This window comes from Mus pahari, chromosome 3, assembly GCF_900095145.1.
Source record: "Mus pahari chromosome 3, PAHARI_EIJ_v1.1, whole genome shotgun sequence".
NCBI classification, from domain to species: domain Eukaryota; kingdom Metazoa; phylum Chordata; class Mammalia; order Rodentia; family Muridae; genus Mus; species Mus pahari.
The window spans coordinates 128,898,336-128,917,784 of NC_034592.1; the positions used below are offsets into that span (position 1 = coordinate 128,898,336).

The 19,449-nt window shown below is 39.7% G+C and overlaps 1 protein-coding gene across 4 annotated transcripts in view; it reads right to left on the reverse strand.

Annotated features, from left to right (window-relative positions):
* Ralgapa2 (Ral GTPase activating protein catalytic alpha subunit 2) overlaps positions 1–19,449 on the reverse strand; it is a 270,234-nt gene that overhangs the window by 165,114 nt on the left and 85,671 nt on the right. For 3 of the 4 annotated variants that reach the window (XM_029536074.1, XM_029536073.1, XM_029536076.1), the window contains 6 exons: positions 16,596–16,833; positions 13,548–13,712; positions 10,273–10,413; positions 4,663–4,797; positions 4,050–4,163; positions 2,165–2,262 (listed from right to left, as the gene is read on the reverse strand). In XM_029536074.1, coding sequence (XP_029391934.1) covers positions 2,165–2,262; positions 4,050–4,163; positions 4,663–4,797; positions 10,273–10,413; positions 13,548–13,712; positions 16,596–16,833 — 891 coding nt within the window. The remainder of the gene's footprint in view (positions 1–2,164; positions 2,263–4,049; positions 4,164–4,662; positions 4,798–10,272; positions 10,414–13,547; positions 13,713–16,595; positions 16,834–19,449) is intronic. The other variant, XM_029536075.1, reaches the window with a different exon arrangement.

Consider the following 19,449-nt stretch of genomic DNA (forward strand, 5'->3'; position numbering starts at 1 on the left):
AATAAACCCTTTCCTCCCCAACTTGCTTCTTGGTCATGATGTTTGTGCAGGAATAGAAACCCTGACTGAGACAGAAGGCATCTCAACAGTACAGAGAGAAAAGGTAGTCCAAAACCTAATTTCCATCAGAAGAGGTCAGGAGAGAAAGAAAAGGAATCAGAACTATAGTTGTTAAGACGCTGTGGTCCTGTTCAGAGACAAAACACCGGAGGAACACAATGAAGGCTGATATATTCAGGAAACAGTACATATGACAGAGATGTGATCTTTCAGATCAATAAAGAAAAATTAGATTCAATAAATGGAACCTAGAGACATGCAGCTGGGGGGAAGGTCTGGGTCACCCTCTCCCTCCATAAACAAGACACTTCCAGGTGAATAAAAGACTTGAGAGTGTGGACCAAAAGTAAAGCATTTTATAGAATAAAAATAAAGGAATACTTTATCCTTTTGCAGTTGAAATGTTTTAATTCCATAAAATTCTACCATACTAAAGAATATTTAAAAAGTAGGATTTGTGTTTACCAAAGACACCAGAGTAAAAAGCAGGCACACATAGGGAAGATGTCTATGATAAGAGTCAAAATAAAACCTGAGACCATATTCAGGCTATGCAAAGAATTAATACAAGTAAGAGGAATAAAGTAAACAACAAAAGCCACTGGCTCGCATTTCACAGATAAAACAAACAGCCTATCAACATGAAAATTTAAACTTTCTTAGTAATCTAAGAAATTCAAATATGATATCCCATTCCCATGCATCACTTGCAAAACTTTCAAAAGTCTGACAACACAAGGTGCTTATGAGAGCTCTTTTCATTGCTGGTAGAGATATAAATACTTGGGGAAGAAGCATCATTTTATAGACAAGAACAATCTTTTATTGCTTAATTTAATAATTCTACTTCGAGATAGTCACACAGAGAAACATTTGAACATTTGAACATGGAGAGCTTGAGAAATATCTAAGAAAGTACACAGTTGCATCTTTCAGAAAACCAAACCACTGGAAAGAATCTAAATGCCATCAACAGAAAAATAGGGAAATAGTGATAGTTTCATAGTGAGCTATCCTACAGCAGAGAAAGTTCAAATGAGTTAACTGCTATATAATAACTTGTGGGTATCTACAAACATGCAGCTGAGTGAACAACACAGCACCCACAGAATACTTAAAAAATGTCAGAAACTAAGTAACATGTTTATGTTATGTTTATGCTTATGTTATCTCTCATTTGCATTAACATACATGCAAATGGCAGAGAAAACAAAGCCGACACCATGGTACACACCTTTAATTCTAGCACTTTGGAGGCAAAGGCAGGAAGATCTCTGTGATCTAGCCTGGTCTACAGAGAAACCCTGTCTTGAAAATCAAACAAAACAAAACACCAAAACTAAAACAAATAACAACAACAACCAAAACAACCAAACTAGTGGCCAAAGAAACAGCTATGCAACCAAGCTGGCACATGTCTTTCTTAAACACAGAAACACAAGAACTCAACTCTGTTTATCTTCCAAGCAAGTGGGACGGGGGAGGTTTTAAAACACAAATAGAGGTTATCTTAAAGAATGAGTTACAGGCTGTCTCTTTTTATACTTTGTATTTGTTTGCTAAATAATGCCTTCTTTAAAAAAATCAGAACTACCCAAATACGCTTTAGGAATACTGATCAGGTACACCATCCCATGTAAAATACAGAAATGGGACTCTGAAATGAAGGTTTTATAGGAGATCTGCTCAAAAGTGAACTGTACAGCCGGGCGGTGGTGGCGCACGCCTTTAATCCCAGCACTTGGGAGGCAGAGGCAGACGGATTTCTGAGTTCGAGGCCAGCCTGGTCTACAAAGTGAGTTCCAGGACAGCCAGGGCTACACAGAGAAACCCTGTCTCAAAAAACCAAAAAAAAAAAAAAAAAAAAAGTGAACTGTACAACATGAAATCTGGAAGTAAATTCTACCTCAGGCAGTATCACCATCTTTGTAGAATGACTATATTTTACATGCAAAGCAAGTACATTCTTAAGCGACTTCAAGATTATTTGGACTGCTAATCAACCTAAGTGGGAAAAACTTTAACTACCATCAATAAATTCATTGTCATTGTATACTTTATGCTTGGTTATCACAGCAGAGGGAAGTTCTCTTAGAAATCTTACTGGTATTCCTTCATGTTCATGTGTCACATGTCCTTTACTCTCTTGAACAGACTTGGGTTCTGAAGAGCTCAAATTCTGCAAATGTTCTACCTTTTGACCTAGAGATGGGGTAAGAATAATAAAATGAATGTTTCGGAAGGTAAAATAGGAGACAGACAGATAGGCAAGCAGGCAGGCACGCCGGCAGGGGCAGAAACAGACAGATAAACCATTGTACCCAGATGTCATAAGATACATAAAGGTGTTGAATTATGGGTCTGCACTGGCAGCAACTAAGGGTCCAGTCTACCCAGAGTGCTGGCCTACAGCCCACAGTTAGCTTCAGTCGGAGCAGATGGAAAGCTGTTCACTGTGGCTCACAGTTCCATTAGTATACTCCGCTGGCCAGGAGCATGCAGCACATGGCTCTGGGGAGGTGAATGTGAAGACAGCACTGGACAAAGGCTGCCTGGCTTGGCCTGGGAGCATCAGGAAGGGAACACAGGACAGCTCTGTGTTGATGGAGTACAAAGACTAGCATAAGAACGCAGAAACAGTGTCAATGACTTAAAAAGGAATACCACCACAGAGCCTGAAAAGATTTAAGAAAAGATCATAAGAGCATCTGATGAATAATCTGGAGCCAATAAATTTGAAAGAAATTAACAAGTAAAAGCAGTTCCTAGAAAAACATCAAAACGAAATTAAGAAAATCAAAGTAGTCTTATAGTCCTTTAATTTAAATTTTTACACATCAAAAATTGCATGTTTATCTCATATAATACGCTGTTTTGAAATCTGCATACATAAATCATTGTAATCCACATATATACTACCTCATACATGCATGTGGTCAGAGAACTTAAAAACCTCCTCTTGGCTAGACATAGTGGTGCATGACAATAATCTAGCACCTGGATGCTAGGGAGTTGGCTGCAAGTTCAGGGCTAGCCTGGACCAATGGGATCCCTTAGACAAGCAAGCAATGCTGTCTGAACTCTTCAGGAAGGAAGTACACTGTACTGCACACTAGACCACTGAAGCTTTTCTTCTCTCAGGTGAACTTTGTTAAAACTTTAAAGGATTAAAATTTTTTCTTATAGGAAAGCCCCAAGAAACTGATGCATTCTCCCAAATATTTAAGGCAATTTTTGTTGTTGTTGTTTGTTTCTCCTGATAGTTCAAAATTAAACTCAGGGCTTCCTGCATGCTAGGCAAGTGTTCTACCACAACATATATACTCATATCCCTAATGAACAACATAAAACCCTTTAAAGAACAGAAAGTTTTCAGAGCACATATTTTCTCATCTTTATCTTTTTACAATGTCTTATTTCAGGGGAATTTCTAAGGAAAAGCTTTCTCCCTCATCTGCTAACTCTACTATCAGAAGACATAGGAGAACCTGTTGAAAAACAAGTCAGGTTGCTTTCTTACTGACTCATGGGACTAAAGTGGAATGGCTGGCACATTCACAGACACTGTACACACTGAGATTTACTTTTTCACTGTAAGATACACTAGCACTGTCTGCAGCTTCAGTAACGACTGACTGTCTCCTCACCTTCCACACCCTGTGGCTGCAGAAAGCTAAAGAAACCACCGTGCTTGTTCTAAAAGGGCGCCTTCCCACCTCAGTGGAGTCTGTGAGCTGCTACTAACCCTCCACACAGCTGGCCAGCTTTCATTCCCATTCCAACCCCTCCAGCTCTTCCCATAGCCCGGACTCCCTGCCTCTCATGCTTTCTTCCTGCCTTGGGCCTTACTTAGCGTCTTTCCTCTGGAACACTCTCTGTCCCTCCTATTCCAGTCACTTCAGACTCCTCTCTAGATCCCAGTCTATTAAATAGCAACACAGTTTCACTTCCAGAAGTCTCATTCTTAAGGTCAAATACAAGGTAAATACCTGCGCCTGGGAGCCGGCTCAACTGTAAAGGGCCTGCTGTGCAAGCATGAGGACCCGAGCTCTGATCCCCAGGAGTCATGGAAAAAGCAGGATGAGGCAGCATGGGGCTGTAACCTGGGGCAGGGCAGAGACAAGGGCCTCTTTAGAGCTCACTGGAAAGCTTTCAAAAACCAGCAAAATGTTTCACCTCGAAATAAATGAATAGGTTGGAAGTCATCAAGGAAAGATAGCTCAAGTCAACCTTTGGCCTCCAGACATACACATATACACACTAGCAACACACACACTCTCCTCTCCTCTTCTCTCCCTCTCCCTCTCCCTCTCTCTCCCTCCCTCCCTCCTCTCCTTTAGAATAAATGTAATAAGCAATACTACCTTCCGCTTACCCTCATCCCAAGACAAAAACCTATCGCTTTGTACAAATAACTGAGGACTCAGCCAGCCATAGGACAATTAAATCTCTCTGTACTTGGGAGGCAGAGGCAGGAGGACCTGCAAGTTCGAGGTTAGCCTAGTCAACAAACTGAGTCTTGGGCCTGCCACAGAAAAAGAGGGAAACCCTGTCCTCACAATTAATCAATCAGTTAAGCAAACAACTGAAGCTTCTACATACCTTGAGAGGAGTCGGAGTACAAGCGCTCAGTGATGTCAGAGGTGCTGCTGCTCCGGGGCACCTGCTGCTGTCCTACCACAAGATAGTCACAGTCAGCTGCAGGGGTGCTCTCTGCCTGTTGGAACTCCTCCACTTCTGAAAGCAGTAACACAAAACACACAGGACTTGGGGTGGAGATTATACAGGCCATTTCACACTTAACTGATTTAAAACACTAAGTTTCAGATTGCTTTTTAGCAACTAGACTGTAAAGTAATCTGCATGCACATCATCCAACTTCCTGCTCATTATCAGTAACATTCCACTCTGTGAGTAAGTTTTTCTTAATTCTAGTTAACCTTCTGTTTTCCAGGTGAAGGAAGGGAGCAAGAGAAAATAACACAAAGATGGTTGATAACTCTGAGTCATTTGAAATCTCCTAGCAGGAAGGAAAGACTCAGCCATGTAGGAAGTGCATAGACAAATAAATAATACTTGAGGAGAGCACAACACTAAACTAAGATGAAAGGAAACAGGAATTCCAACTGTACTAGTTCTTCTAATAGATAATGTACAACTGTGCAAAATAAAATGCTAGTTAATACTCATATTACAATGTACAAAGCTGAACTAGTCACTAAGCACAAAAATGATCTACATGGTATAAAGTGGAAAACCAAAGACGAGCACTCAACATTAGATAATCTTGCTGATACTTTACATCCTCTACTCCCTTGGAGAATGGGTCCCCTTCTAGCACAGTTGATTTGGATCTTTTAAGACCAGTCACGGCCCCCTACCCCTCCCTTTCCACCCACAGCCCCAGGTGTATCACCTTCTCCCCAGGTCATCTGAGTAGTCTGATAACTAGGCACTGGCTCCTTCTGTTTGCTATTTTCTACAAAGCTGTCAGAGAGGCCCCTCTAAAAGGGGGCCATCAACCAACTCTGTGCTCACCTGCACTGTGTCACCCGTACCTCACACCCCGATCCCTAATCACAATGCAGGAGTTCCCACTCTCGGTAGTCTCAGCAACACTGATCCTCTTGGCACCTGCTTCCCTCTTCCTCCTGCTCTTCACTCCCCTCTGCTAATCTTAGCCCTGTCCTCTGTCAGTCATGCCCACGCTACCAAGCATGTATACATCTTGCTCTGCATGCAAAGCCAGTCCTCAGCTCCAAACTCACTGATGAGGTAAAAAAAAAAAAAACAAAAAAACTTCATATCCCCATACCCATGTCACCATGTTTTCCAAAAACGAAAAAAATAAATCAGTTAAAGCCTTACTACATTTTAAACAGAGAGCTCCCAAGCTCTGCCTGTATTATCTGAACTGACTATGTCACCTGGTTGCTCAGCTGAAATGGAGAGTCACTCAATGGGTGATGCTCACCCCATGTGAAGTCTTCCCACCTGCATATAAGCCACAGGAAAGGTTTACTCTAGCTGAGGAGATGTGTGGACACAGGATGATTCTGGGATTTCCACAAATGGTTGCTGCTCTGCTTTTTTCTACCCAAATGAAAATTCCATTTTCTACTACACTAGTACATTACAAGGCCTCAAAACTATGAGCTTTGTGTGAGTTGTCATTATGAACCAAAGTTCCAACTAGACCATAGTTTAAAGATGGATGATAATGGGAACCTGAGAAAAAAGATAGGTCAAGATGGCATGAAGGAGCAGTCTCATCTTTCCCAGGCCATCTTTGCCTTCTCTTGAGTATTTTTCCATAGAAGTCACACAAGGCATATGCACACACTGCAGTCTGCCTATACATTCCAAAGCAAAGTCTAGGCTCTTTTCACAGGTCTGCTAGAATATTTAGCACCAGGCCCTAAACACTATAGGGCCAGGCCTTCCAGTTATCCTCTTACTCTATTTCACAAGATGGTAAAATGACAATACTCTATTTGTCACTCCTGTATCAGTAGAGGGAGCCCAAGAGCTTCCAAACTTCCTGAAAAATAACTGGCCAAAAATAATTGTGGACAGAGGGAAGAGAGGGTTTTTTTTTCTTTTTTCTGAAGCCTGGTGCCAAATACTGGTGGATGCCAGTTTCTGAGTTCTGAGCAGAAGTAAATAAGAACTGAGCCAACTCTGGCAGCATCTTTGTAAAGATAAAGAACATCGCCATCTGGTGGGATGCAACACAGCCACAGCACCGTGGCTTCCAAATTAGAGTGTCCCCACTGGTCCTCAGCACAGCAGACGGAGGACACAGAGCCTGCTACCACCAGCTGTCTGCCTTCCCAAAAGGCAGGCCTAATACATCTTTTAAGGCTTTGTTTTTGCAAAACTGTTAAGAGGGACTTCTCAGATGGAGAAAATCCAAGCCTGCAGAAAGAACTGGAAATGGCAGGAATGGAAGAATGGGCGAGAGAAGTGGAAGGAAAGGAACAGCCACATTCCTTGCTGTATGTGTTACACTGTATTCAGCAAGAGCTCTATACAATGGACAGGAAAATGATGCTTTAACACCTTTTCCTTCCTAATGGGTCTTGGGCTCCCTCTGCTGGCATGTTGTTGTTGAAGAAAGTCCACGTTGGGCTAAGGCTGCTCCCATTCTACTGTGTCCGGCCTTTTTGTAACTAATGAAAATGATTTTACTACTGATGTAAAATGTAAAGACACAGGATTGCCTATCAAACAAAAAAAAAGAACAACTGAGTTACAAAACAATTGTGCAATAAATTTAGATTTGATGCATCCTGTTTTAAATGTCACACAATTTCTGTTTAAATCACTTTGAAGAGCAGAATTCTGCCTCAGACTCCAAGTTCATTTATCCTCTGTGAAGTCTAATAACACCCGATCAAAAGCACTAACGTTCCTGTCTCTTGAGGATGTAGTTACTCAACACCATTCCTAACCCACTGTTTTCTAAAGCTCCACTAAAACCATCGGCAAAATGATCATAAGGATTCGTGGCTTTTACCCCCACTGAGAAGAATCAGCATGACTGAAGTAAATGTGTATGTTCTTCAGCTAACTTCTATTTTCTCCAGATGTCTGCCTACTTTTCATTCACTCTTTAATTACAGACTTCCTTATTTCATCTTATTAAATAAGCAAAAATTCTATGTTCCATTTATCCTCATGCTAGGATGCAAAAGCACAATTAGAATGTAAGGTCCTGGTTTAAAAAGTACAACTTGATCTTATAAAAGCCCAGAAGATGCTTTCCATCTAACACTCTCAATGTCCACAAGGTCATGTTTACTGAGAGTAAGTTAGTCCAGGTCCTAACTGGAAGCCCTTCCGTGGAGCTCAGCAAGGCCTCCCCTTAGGTCCCATATACTGGGATAAAGGAAGACAGTCTATCTGTTAGTTATAACCATTACAATATTCCCAAAAGAAAAAAGAAAAATCTACCCTTGCATAGCATGCAAATGCTACAGACTGATAAATGTCTCAACAGAGAAAACAGTAACACTGCAAGACAAGCAGGAGGGACTGTTTTCATGAAAGAGAGAGGGGACTCCCCAGCTGTCAAACCTACTTCCCAGGTGCACAGACTATGCATATTAATGGAAGTGGGTCGTTTTGACTCTCCCCAAATTCAAATGCCATTTGCTTCCCACACCTCCAGATCTACTACCATTGTTTCTATTATTACAATTCTGGTGGGTTGACTCACACAGATTAGAAACCAAAACAAGGACTTCTGGTATAATAAAAACAAAACTGGCAACCACTGACACAGTGAAACTAAAAGAAAAGCAAAAACAAAACAAAACAAAACAAACCTCCTTGTAGCCAGCAAGAAGGAGAACTGAAATGACTTATCATTTAGCTGTAAGTAGATAGCCATCCACTCAGAGGTACATCAGAACACAAACCATGCTGCAAATTACCAGCCAAGTAGAATGGATACTCACTTCTCTCAGCCTAGTCTACTGACAAGACAGTCACAAAGGACAATGGTATCATACTAACTAATAAAGGACACCTGGAGTCAGACCGAGAAGGCACTCATTACTGTACCTGTCACATCAATTGGCAGCAGCACTTTGTCCTTAAAGTCACCCTGCTATAAAAGCAGTGAAGATGGCAGAGACAGGGAGACACAGACCTGCTCCAGCCTGCTCCACTTTGCAGGGCTATTTGCCCATCTGCACAATAGATCTTTAGGTTTGACCATCTTCTGGTATAGGCTGCTCTCAGTGAGGATACTGAGGAGGATCTCTGGCTTCTACCTACCAGACAACCAAAAATGTCTCCAGATGTTGCCAAACCATTCCTAGCTGAGAGTCACTGCAGAAAGTTACTCAACTTCTGCTGGTGCCATGTAAACACACACACACACACACACACACACACACACACACACACACACACGATATATATGGACCAAAAATTTGTGTGAATGAAAATATAACTCTGAATAAGAACAAACCTTTTACAAATGAAGATATTAATAGGAAGAATTTTTTTTCTGAGAACATATTCCAGAAAAACAAGTGAAAAAAACTTAAATGTAACAGTATGGAAATAAAATAGAGAAACAAATAAAACTTTTTACATTAATGATTTCTTTTTGGTGTCAATTAGCCTAATACCTAGCAAATTCTTTCCAATGCCTCATTAATCACCTCTAAGAAGATGCCTTTCCTGGACAAGCTAATCTGCAAGCATTTACTACTCAGCAGCAACTTACCTGACGGTCCCCCCTTCCAATGCTGGCAGGCCTTACTGTTTTCACATTCAGTGTTTACTAAAGAGAGTTTCTAAGCAACATTATAATCCCTATTATAAGTTAAAACTAACTTCTTCCCTCATGGTATTTTACTTAAGCTTTGATTTTATTTTGCCAAGCTACAATGGTGTTCCAGTGTTTGAGCTATAGAAACTGTACTCACACTATCTCCAGTACTGAAAACATCTTAATCTATATCATAATTCAGAACATAAAAGGAACATGAAAACATTTCCCTCTTAAGATCTAATTCACCTTAAAATCACTGAGAAATATCTTTTTGTAGATTTAATTATTCAACACATAAAGTAAATTCCCTTTGAGAAGTGACTGGGCAAAACATGAGAAAACTTATTTGTGGTATTACAACACCCTCCTTTGTAACTGGCACAGGGTGATTACACACAGTGGCAGGACACAGTGTGGCATCTTGATGCATGGACAATGTGGGAGAAGTGACATTGGACCAGGATAACTTATGTATCTATCACCCTCATCATTTATTTGACAAGTTCATTCAAAACACCCTACTCAGGCTGTTTCAAGATATACAATAGATTATTACTAACTATATTCACCTTGCTGAGCTAGAAAAAAAAATACACATAAATTTAATCCAGTTGAATTAACTGGGTGAAGTCTAAGAACAAATGTCTTGAAAATTAGCACTGGTTAGTTTTGTTTTGTTTTTTAATTAAAACCTCTATTATAGCCAAGAATCTGATAACTAGCAGGATTATAGAATTTTTGACTACCTAAATAGCTACTAAACATGAACTACACAAAAACAACAATTAATATTTTTTGAAATTTAGCACAAGTGCAACAGACAGCCTTCTGAGTGTGACTGGTAGTCATGAAGGAAACTCGGTCTGGGGCAGGAGGGAGAAGCCAGGGGATATGGAAGGACACATGAGACAACAGTACAGTACCTGACAGCCTGTGAGAGCAAGAGGAGTAAGAGAGACCAGGTAAGAGAGCGCTCACGGTATGGAGGAGGAGCGGGACGCTTTTAGTAGCAGGCAAAGCCTCAGAGAGGTGGACACAGTTGCTGATAGACTGGCTTCGCTTAGCTTCCAGGAGAGATAAAGTAACATTATATCAGAGCACATCAAGAGCCTTTTCCACTTCTAAGTTCTTAAGGTGCTGCATTTCCTTTAAACATTTAAAGGAAGCCATTTTAGGCTTTAAAGAAATTAATAAAATGAGAGAACTAAATCACAGTCTCTAAATACAGCCAACCTTGCAGCCAACCACTGATGAGTTAGAATGGTTATTCCATAAAAAGAACTAGATTTAAGAATGCTTCCTTTTGCTGCTGTGTATCAGAGAGCATCAGAATGATGTCTGGTTTGCTGCTCAACCTCATCATTACTACATTATCAACACATTAGTATCTCTTCCTAAAGGATACACATACAAAGACCACAGTGAGAAAAGGAAAATCTGGTTCAAGACAAAAATGTTTCTATTACATCATAAATAATTCAAAATCGATTTACTGAGAGCTGACTGTATTTAAAAGTTAATCATTTAGCATTTAGTATATGAGATATCCCCAAAGTTCATAAATATATGATGACTCAGATATGTATTTTATTTGATATACATGAAACCTATCTTTTTATATTGTATTTCACATTTAGTTGAACAAAAGTTTCTCGGTATGAACTTTTGATTTTCTCACTGTTGGTTAAATAAACATTCAATAAAACAAACATGGAATGTGCTTCAGATACATAAAACTATCCTTAAAATCCATAAGACCATCAGTGCTATCCTTAAAATTGAAATACAAATGATTATTTGCTATGTTGTTATTTTATGTACCTCTGCTAAGCATAAGTAAAACAAAACCTTATACAATGCTGGCACATTTAAACAAATTTTTACTCTGCTGTCCCTTGCTATCAGCATTTCCAGCAATGAGATTACTATATAGTTCATGAATGTGTAAGATAATACATAAAGGGCAACAACCATGTAAATGTCAAAGTGTAGAAGATTTGTTTATCTCTGTATGCAGCCAGCATTTCATTTGAGCACTGTTTGAAACCTTTCCTTTTAGTAACCAAAGTTGTACATTTTTCCAAAATAAATCACCATAAATTTTACAAATAGTAAAATACTGGCTGTTTTATGTCGCAATTAAGACTCACTTTGATCCCTCTGAGCTTGGATATCTGAATTCTCACCGTCTTTGACACTCAGAGTCAGGGTTGTCTTCCATGACAGCCTCTTCAGTTACTCTCTGATATCCTCTCTACAAAGTCTATTTCCCTGGTGTCAGCATCAGTGACAGCTTCTTTACCTAACTGAAATCTGTGAGGTGAACCATTGTATGAAGATCTTGAACTGCTCTCTTAATGACATTAGAGAAACAAAGTCATTTTTGAGTGGCTATCCCATAATAATCACTGCTAGCTGAAACTAATTCCTCCTGAGAACATAGAGAATGACCTCAGTGAGCTTAGACACTCACATAAATGCCTTCTATACAGCCACACTAAAGGAAAACATGCTCTGGGCCTTGTTAAAAAAACAGGAAAATAAAACTGAGTAAAATCACCCATGTGTATTACTTTTAATAAACAGCAAGGTATACAAAAATCTTCAAAGATCATTAATAGGTAACAACAAATTCATAACATTTATCACTTTTAAAGGCATAAAATACAATAGGAAATGCATTTATATATTTATAAACACACATATGCATACAAAAACACAAAGACTTATGTAACTTATGGTCCTCATTGTCTTTCAAATATAAAACAGTTGCAGACTTTTAAAATGTAGTTAATTCTACAGAAGTCAACATTACAGTTTTAAAGTACATATTCCACAAATATCTTTACAAAACCTTTATAAATGGTTTGTCCAGTGTCACGTGGTCTCTCAAATACCTATAAGATCATTAAACAGAACCTGCCTTTCCTGAATGTTTTCCAAAGTATGCTGGTGCTTCTACCACACTGTTGGTTTAAAATGTCTAGGGAAAATTAAGATCTGCAGTATCATATGGAATATGCATGTATTTGTTGCTGATCAACATGTACAAATAAAATGCACTGTTTTTGAACTAGTGCGTATACTTGGAATTCAGGGGTGGTGAGGCAGCATAAGTCCGCACAGCCTGGGAAGGACACTCAGGGGTGGTGAAGGCAGCCTAAGTCTGCACGGCTCGGGAAGGACATTCCCTGCCTTTGCCACGTGCTTCTGAGTACTTTCCATGATGGAACCAGTGACAGCGCAATACTCAGGGTTGAACTGAGATGGGAATCAGTGGGCCTCCTCAGCACTGCATGGTTTTACGAATTAAGTTTCTCAGAAACAGAATGAAGGAAAACAACTAGAATAGGTGGTGCAAATAACTAAAAAGATAATTACCAGCAAATGCTAAGGCATAATAAGGAATGAGGAAGTTACAGTTAGAGAACAACATACTTAGACAAATAAATAAATAAATAAATAAATAAATAAATAAATAAATAAAGGCCAACAGGATGCTAAACTATCTATATTAGGCTTCTAATCAGCAATGAAAATATGTGTTATTTATCGAACATTTGTTTTATGGTCTGAGGATCCTGTTTATGCTTCTTTGAAGCTGTTGACTATCAACTCTAATTGCATGGTTCTGCTGATGAAAGAAACTATCAACCATTAAGGTGCTGTTGTTTCTATCCTAAATCAGAGCACAAATGGAGAAGAGAACCTTACTATCTTCATAGTGAACGCCAGCTTCCTTTGTAAAGATTTGTCTCTTGCCTTAGTAAACCGTAACGGGCAGTCTGCTAGTCAGCAGGTTCTCCATCAAGTACCAGTGCTAGCCCAAATGGGCTGTGAATGCAGCTTCTTTAGGCATAGGAAGATCTCTGCTTTCGAACAAGCAAAAGATGAGAATGTGTCCATTCATTCCTAAACCCAAGTGTGCCTCCTCATTTTCTTAGCTGGAACTCTAAAAGGAACACCATCTGGTAATGACATTACCAAGACTAAAGATGTATTTATCATGTTCCTGTTCACAGTACAGATTATAGAAATAAAAAATAAAACCTGTGACTTGAGAAATAAGCAGAACAGAAAGTTTATAAAATATTGACACAGCTCATCTAATAAAAGGTTTACTGTTTAAATTCTGAATAGAAATTTAAAAATTTCTATAAATTAATTTAAACAATAATTAGATCTGTTAAATATTTACCAGTTGCTTTTTGACGGACAGTATTTCTTGCCTTCTCCACTCCTGGTGCTCCAGATGTGGTGGCACTTCTGAATCTCATTGGCTCAGTCACATCTGGATGGCTACGCCAACTGAGAGAAAAGGATCTCCCAACAGCGGTTCCTTTTTGGGGTTCTAGGACACAACCTGAAAAAGGGTAAGATTGTTACTCCTCATTTTATTGCCTAGGCTGATCAGCAAATGGTGTGTGTGTGTGTGTGTGTGTGTGTGTGTGTGTGTGTGTGTGTGTGTATGCATGTTATGTTACCAAGAGTCAAAAAATACCCTACATTACAATAATTCACCACTAGCAGATTCTCTGCCACAGATTAAGAACCACTTTCTTGTGCTACAATTTAGGAAACTGTCAATACCCTAAAAATACTTGCCAAAGGATTTTTAATCTCCAACAGTTTCATAAAAACTCTGTCTGCAAAATATTTCCTTCAACATGCAAAAGTGGATATTAAACAATCTTCTTAATGTAAGAACAATATCACCTGAACTTATGCCAGTTCCCATGGTGCTTTAAAAACCATTACTTATAAGCCAAAAACTTTGAAGTCCTGGTGTTAAAATGGACCTGGCTTCTGAAGACTCCAGCCCAGCTACAAATCCCACAGAGACCCATGTATACGTGGTAAAATGAGCAAGTTAATGAAAAGCTACAAATAATTTAAAATGTCATTTTAGAAAAGTTTCAAAAACAATGTGGTCTTTGATTTGACTTCCCTTTCCTCGTGGTGTTCTGGTCAAATATTTTTAAAGAAAGGTCAAAACCCCAAAAGAAATAGAGAAGGAAAAAGAATAAGACATTTAGGAGATTTTTTGCTCAGAAATAATATGAACAATAGATACAACCTGTGGTTTGTTTTTATACTAAGTTTCCTTGGTGTGTAGCTTCTGTTTTCACCAGTTTCGTGCTTAGGCTCATATTTGTATAATAAATATTTAAATTACCTTTTTGACTAAGGCAATATAAATTAAGCTGTTTATCACAGTCATTATTTAAATAATTTGCTCCTATCTCTCTAGAAAATAGCACTTTTGAAGTTGTTTACTTTCCATTGCTAATTTATATCTTCATAGGACTGTGTTTATACACTAGGTAGGAAAAAAGTACTTTAGGATACAGTGTGTCCCACACATGTAGAGATGTTCATGTGAGTGATTGTATGCTTGTGTGTGTGTGTGTGTGTGTGTGTGTATTTAAACACCTTCAGGATGTAGGAAACACACTTATTTTTAAAAAGTTGTACTTTGTATCTCAGCTCTTCCCCTTCAGCAGAGAAAACTCTCCTCTAGACCGAGAAGCACTGTCTTAGGTAGCCAGTCTCCTGCAGAAAGTATCTTGATACTTCCAGGGCCTAGTTCACCCGGAAATCTCATACATGCAAGAGAGAACCAGAAGAGAATAAGAATTTCTAGTCTAGTATGTATTTCTAAAAACATTCCTGTTTAGCTTCAACTATGGAAAAAAAGTGACCTGTTGCTAAAGCTGTGTTAAAACATTACTGTGCCGTGTCATTAAAATCTAAACTGGAATTTAGCCATTCTACTGGAAAGCTATGAACATAAGCTACTTTGCTTTGGCTTGCTGCTTGCTTTTACTAACTGGGGCTTTGGCAAGCCATTCTCAGCCTGCAATGAATACATGATAAGCCAGTCCCTAGCCCATTTATATGGTTAGCTTGTCACTAGAACTAGTTCACCTCTCTCTGTAGCCACATCCTTTGTTCTCACAGTGACTCTGGACTTCATTACGTGACTTACTTTGGTAGTAAGACTGAAGATGTGAGACCTTAAAATTTTACTTCTATAACATTATATTAACAACCATGCGCCAACCTGCTGGATTATGAAACGTGTGTAGCCCAGTCACACTCACTGCCCTGGCTGATAGCCAGTCAGTTCCTAGAATCAGAGCACTCTAAGTGGCCACACAGCACAAAGAGAATAAATGAAAATGAGAATTAGCAGTGGCACAGTGTGCAACCCACGTTATCAGCTCATAAAATCATAGTCTAAATAAATGAATGGTTAAGCTACTACGTTTTAAGGTGATTTGTCACATAGCAAAAGCCAACTGATACAGTCTACAAAAGGTTACTATTACTAAAACATAATCTATTATCAAACATATGTAACTTGGCAAAGCTTTGAAGGAAAGAGGCCTTCAAGGTCTCAGAACCAAGTGAAATTACTTATCACCCACAGAAACGTCTGTATTCTGAGATTCTGTTTGCTATAACCCTGAGAAGGTGCCTCTCTATTTCCCCAGGAAGCCCACGGGCCTGCAAGGCATTCTGCTGTTTAACCACACCTATAGTCACTTCTCACTCTGTCCAGTTTCTTCTACATTTGCTATGTACTATATGCATATGAACAAACACATTTGAGTCTTTACAATATAAGTGAATAGACAAGTTAACTCAAGTGCCACAGTCCTTAGGAATTGTAACAGTGACAAGAGGGTGCCAATGTCATCTCCAACAGAGACTCCCATTATTTCACAACTCAAAACTATCACTTTTACTTCCTCAGGTCTTAAAACAGTTTGACCTAAAAACACAATAAAGCCAAAATGGCTCCCATCTCAAGCACTTGGAATTTTCCACACATTCTAGGCAGCATGCATCTTAGCAGGGTAGCATTTGGGCTGGACTTGCCTGGCTTTGATGTCTGTCTATACCACTTCTTACCTAAGCCACCCTGACTGAGTCAATCATTATAAGGTCTTTGTATTTTTTCATTTTCTCTCTATGACACAGCTGCAACTAAAAGAGCTACCATAAGGGTGAAGACCATGTAGAAAGCACTGGTTGCTGTTAGTCCTATCAGTACTTTTCTCTGTTGTTTTCCACAGTCTCTTTAGTTATCAGTATAGGGGACAAAGTAATAGACACACTCTAACATCAGCATTGAAAAAGACATGAGGCAGCTGGTTCGGCTCGTTATGAACTACTATGCACTAAAACCTTAGGTCCACACATGAGCACTCTCTCTCTCAGCCCGCACCTCTGCTCTTACCTTTGCCTCGCTGCTTCTTCTCCTTTTGTTCACTTAACTTATCTAGAGGTAGGTTTGTCATTTCAACTCCATACACAGTTCTCGCAAGCACAGCTGTCAAGGAGTCCATAATGTTAGACCATTCAGTGATGAGTTCCTCCCATTCCGTAAGGGATGACAGCACCCGGAGAAAGTCATCCCAGAGCTCCCGAGAAATGTACACACAGAGGTTTGCTCGGATCCAAGCCACGATAAGTGTCTGAAACCAACCAAATTTATGATTTTTAACAAACAAAAATTTAAAATAGCACCCTTTTCATTACTTTGGACCACCTGTATCTAGGATTTGAATTATAGTAACAAGTTATCTGAGGAAATATTATTCTAAAGTCCATGGCTAACACTGCTGTTGTCAGTAAGAAGACAAAACATCTCTGTCCAGCTATCTCAAACAGCTTCCTGTATGTGTGGCCTAAGCCCCCATGTGCTGCATGACTTTGAGCAGCTGAGACTGCTTCAGAATTCAAAGACAACTCACTGAATGAGACTGCCTTCGACATCAGCCAGGAGACCTTCAGTCTAGCAGCAGGTAGCCAGATTCCCCTCCAGCTGCACCGTCTTCTGAGAGGCACTCCTACTCCTGCTCGAGGTTTCTTCCCAGAACCTTGTGCTTCAGACCCACATGCTCCAACTCACCCTTGCCTTAAAACCCCACACGCTCCCTGGAAGTAGACTCTCTTCTGCTTATGGCCCTTTCCTCCTCTCTCACAAATTTTCCCACTCCATCATCTCCCAGACATTTGACTCTGGATTTTTCCATCTGACAGATCTCCTCCTCCTGCTTGGGTTATCCATTTCTCTAGCTCTACCATCCACTAAATGCTGTGGATGCTTCTGTCTTCGTGGCCAGAGCAGACTGCTTTGCTGGTTTACCCTTTCCTGGTTATCCACCTGCCTTACAGAGAGCCCATCATCATGAAAGGAATTCAATTACTAATTACTATTTTTTTTTAAATCTAATAGTAGGCCCATTTTATTACTAGGTCAATATTTTCTGTTAGATGAAGATTATTAATTTTATTGTGATATATGCTTTTTGGTAATAGGCTTGAACTTCTTTTTTTTTTTTTTAAGATCTCTTTTTTTTTTTTTTTAAGATTTATTTATTTATTATATGTAAGCACACTGTAGCTGTCTTCAGACACTCCAGAAGAGGGCGTCAGATCTTGTTACAGGTGGTTGTGAGCCACCATGTGGTTGCTGAGATTTGAACTCTGGACCTTCGGAAGAGCAGTCGGGTGCTCTTACCCACTGAGCCATCTTACCAGCCCAGGCTTGAACTTCTGAAGTCAGGAGTTAAAAATGTATAGACAGAAACTGGCATTTTAGTCTGAATAAAAATACTCAATAAAATACTAATAGTACTAAAGTAGGCCCACTATTGATCAACAGACGTAATCTTAGAGGAGAGGACAGAGACTGCTGAACTCACTTGCCATCGCCTCCCATTGCCACAGTACTGGTAGCAGGAACAAAGCCAGATGGATGTCTTGGTGTAGTAAGATGCCAAGACTGGAAATCATTTTACAAAGTGTAAAATAAGAAATAAAGAGATGATACAGTGACACATGTCTTTAATCCCAGCCCTTGGGAGACAGAAACAGGCAAATGTTTATAAGTTCAAAGCCTGCCTGGTCTACATAGTGAGTTCTAGGCCAGGCGAGACCTTCTCTCAAATAAGCAGAAAGAAAGAAGCTGACTTCTTTTACTTTAGAGAATTTGTCATAGACAATGTCACAAACATGTATACAGATCTGTGAGTCACCAACAAAATTCACAACAGCACTTGAACATGGTGGGACATAAAAGCAGGACAGCCTTCTAAGTGACTATGCTTTTCCAAACAGAAGAGGGAAGGAAAGTGATAGTCCCAGCACTAGGTTGTGCCACTAACTTGGGCTGAGTCCTGGAGAAAGTCAACAGGCCTTTCTGGAGTTACACTTCTCATAAACGCAAACCAGTGGGTCTGCGTACGTCTAGGGTCCCTCAGCACTGATGCTCGGTGTTTAATCAGGAACAGCTCAGCACGTGAGCCACAGGGACACACCTTGCCTCACTGACTTCTTCTCTTACAACTGATAACCAACCACACCCTCTCCTACCCTGACTCTCAGGGACACTAAACAGTGCCATGTACTGGATCCTAGTGCAGACAGCAGAGGCAAGGCTTTCTGATCACCTTCAGAATATGACGACAAGAGCCACCTGAGGCACTCACCTGTCACTTAGTAAATATTTTTAAATGAGATAAATTATACCATTCTTAGATGAAACTTTGTTAACCTAGATTATCTACAGAACAGAGGGAAAATTAACACTCAGGAAGAGTTAGAAAAGAGAAAAGGAGAACGGCAACTTAAAATTTCCTTAACCTCTACTAGCTCTTTACAAATATAAACACACACACACACACACACACACACACACACACACACACGCAGAGAGAGAGAGAGTAGAATGACACAAGCCTATAATTCTAGCACTAGAAAGGCTGATGCAATAGAATTAAGTGTTTGGACCAACCCAGGCTCATTGTACAGCCTGGACTTAGAAAAAAGATCAAATGAAAAAGAATGTATAGGCCTATCCCATTTACCCATGAGCTAGGTAGGCAAAGTAGTCAAAGGAAGAGAGAATCGATGAGGCACGAGAGATGTGCCAATTTCTTCTGTGACCTCTACATACACTCTTAATGTCTATCAGCCAAGACCTAGGAACTGGTGAAGAGGATGTTTCCTTCCTCAACCATCACTTCAGCTCATCGAGCTCCTGACTATCAAATTATTCAGTCAGGCCTAATGTAGATGTCATATAT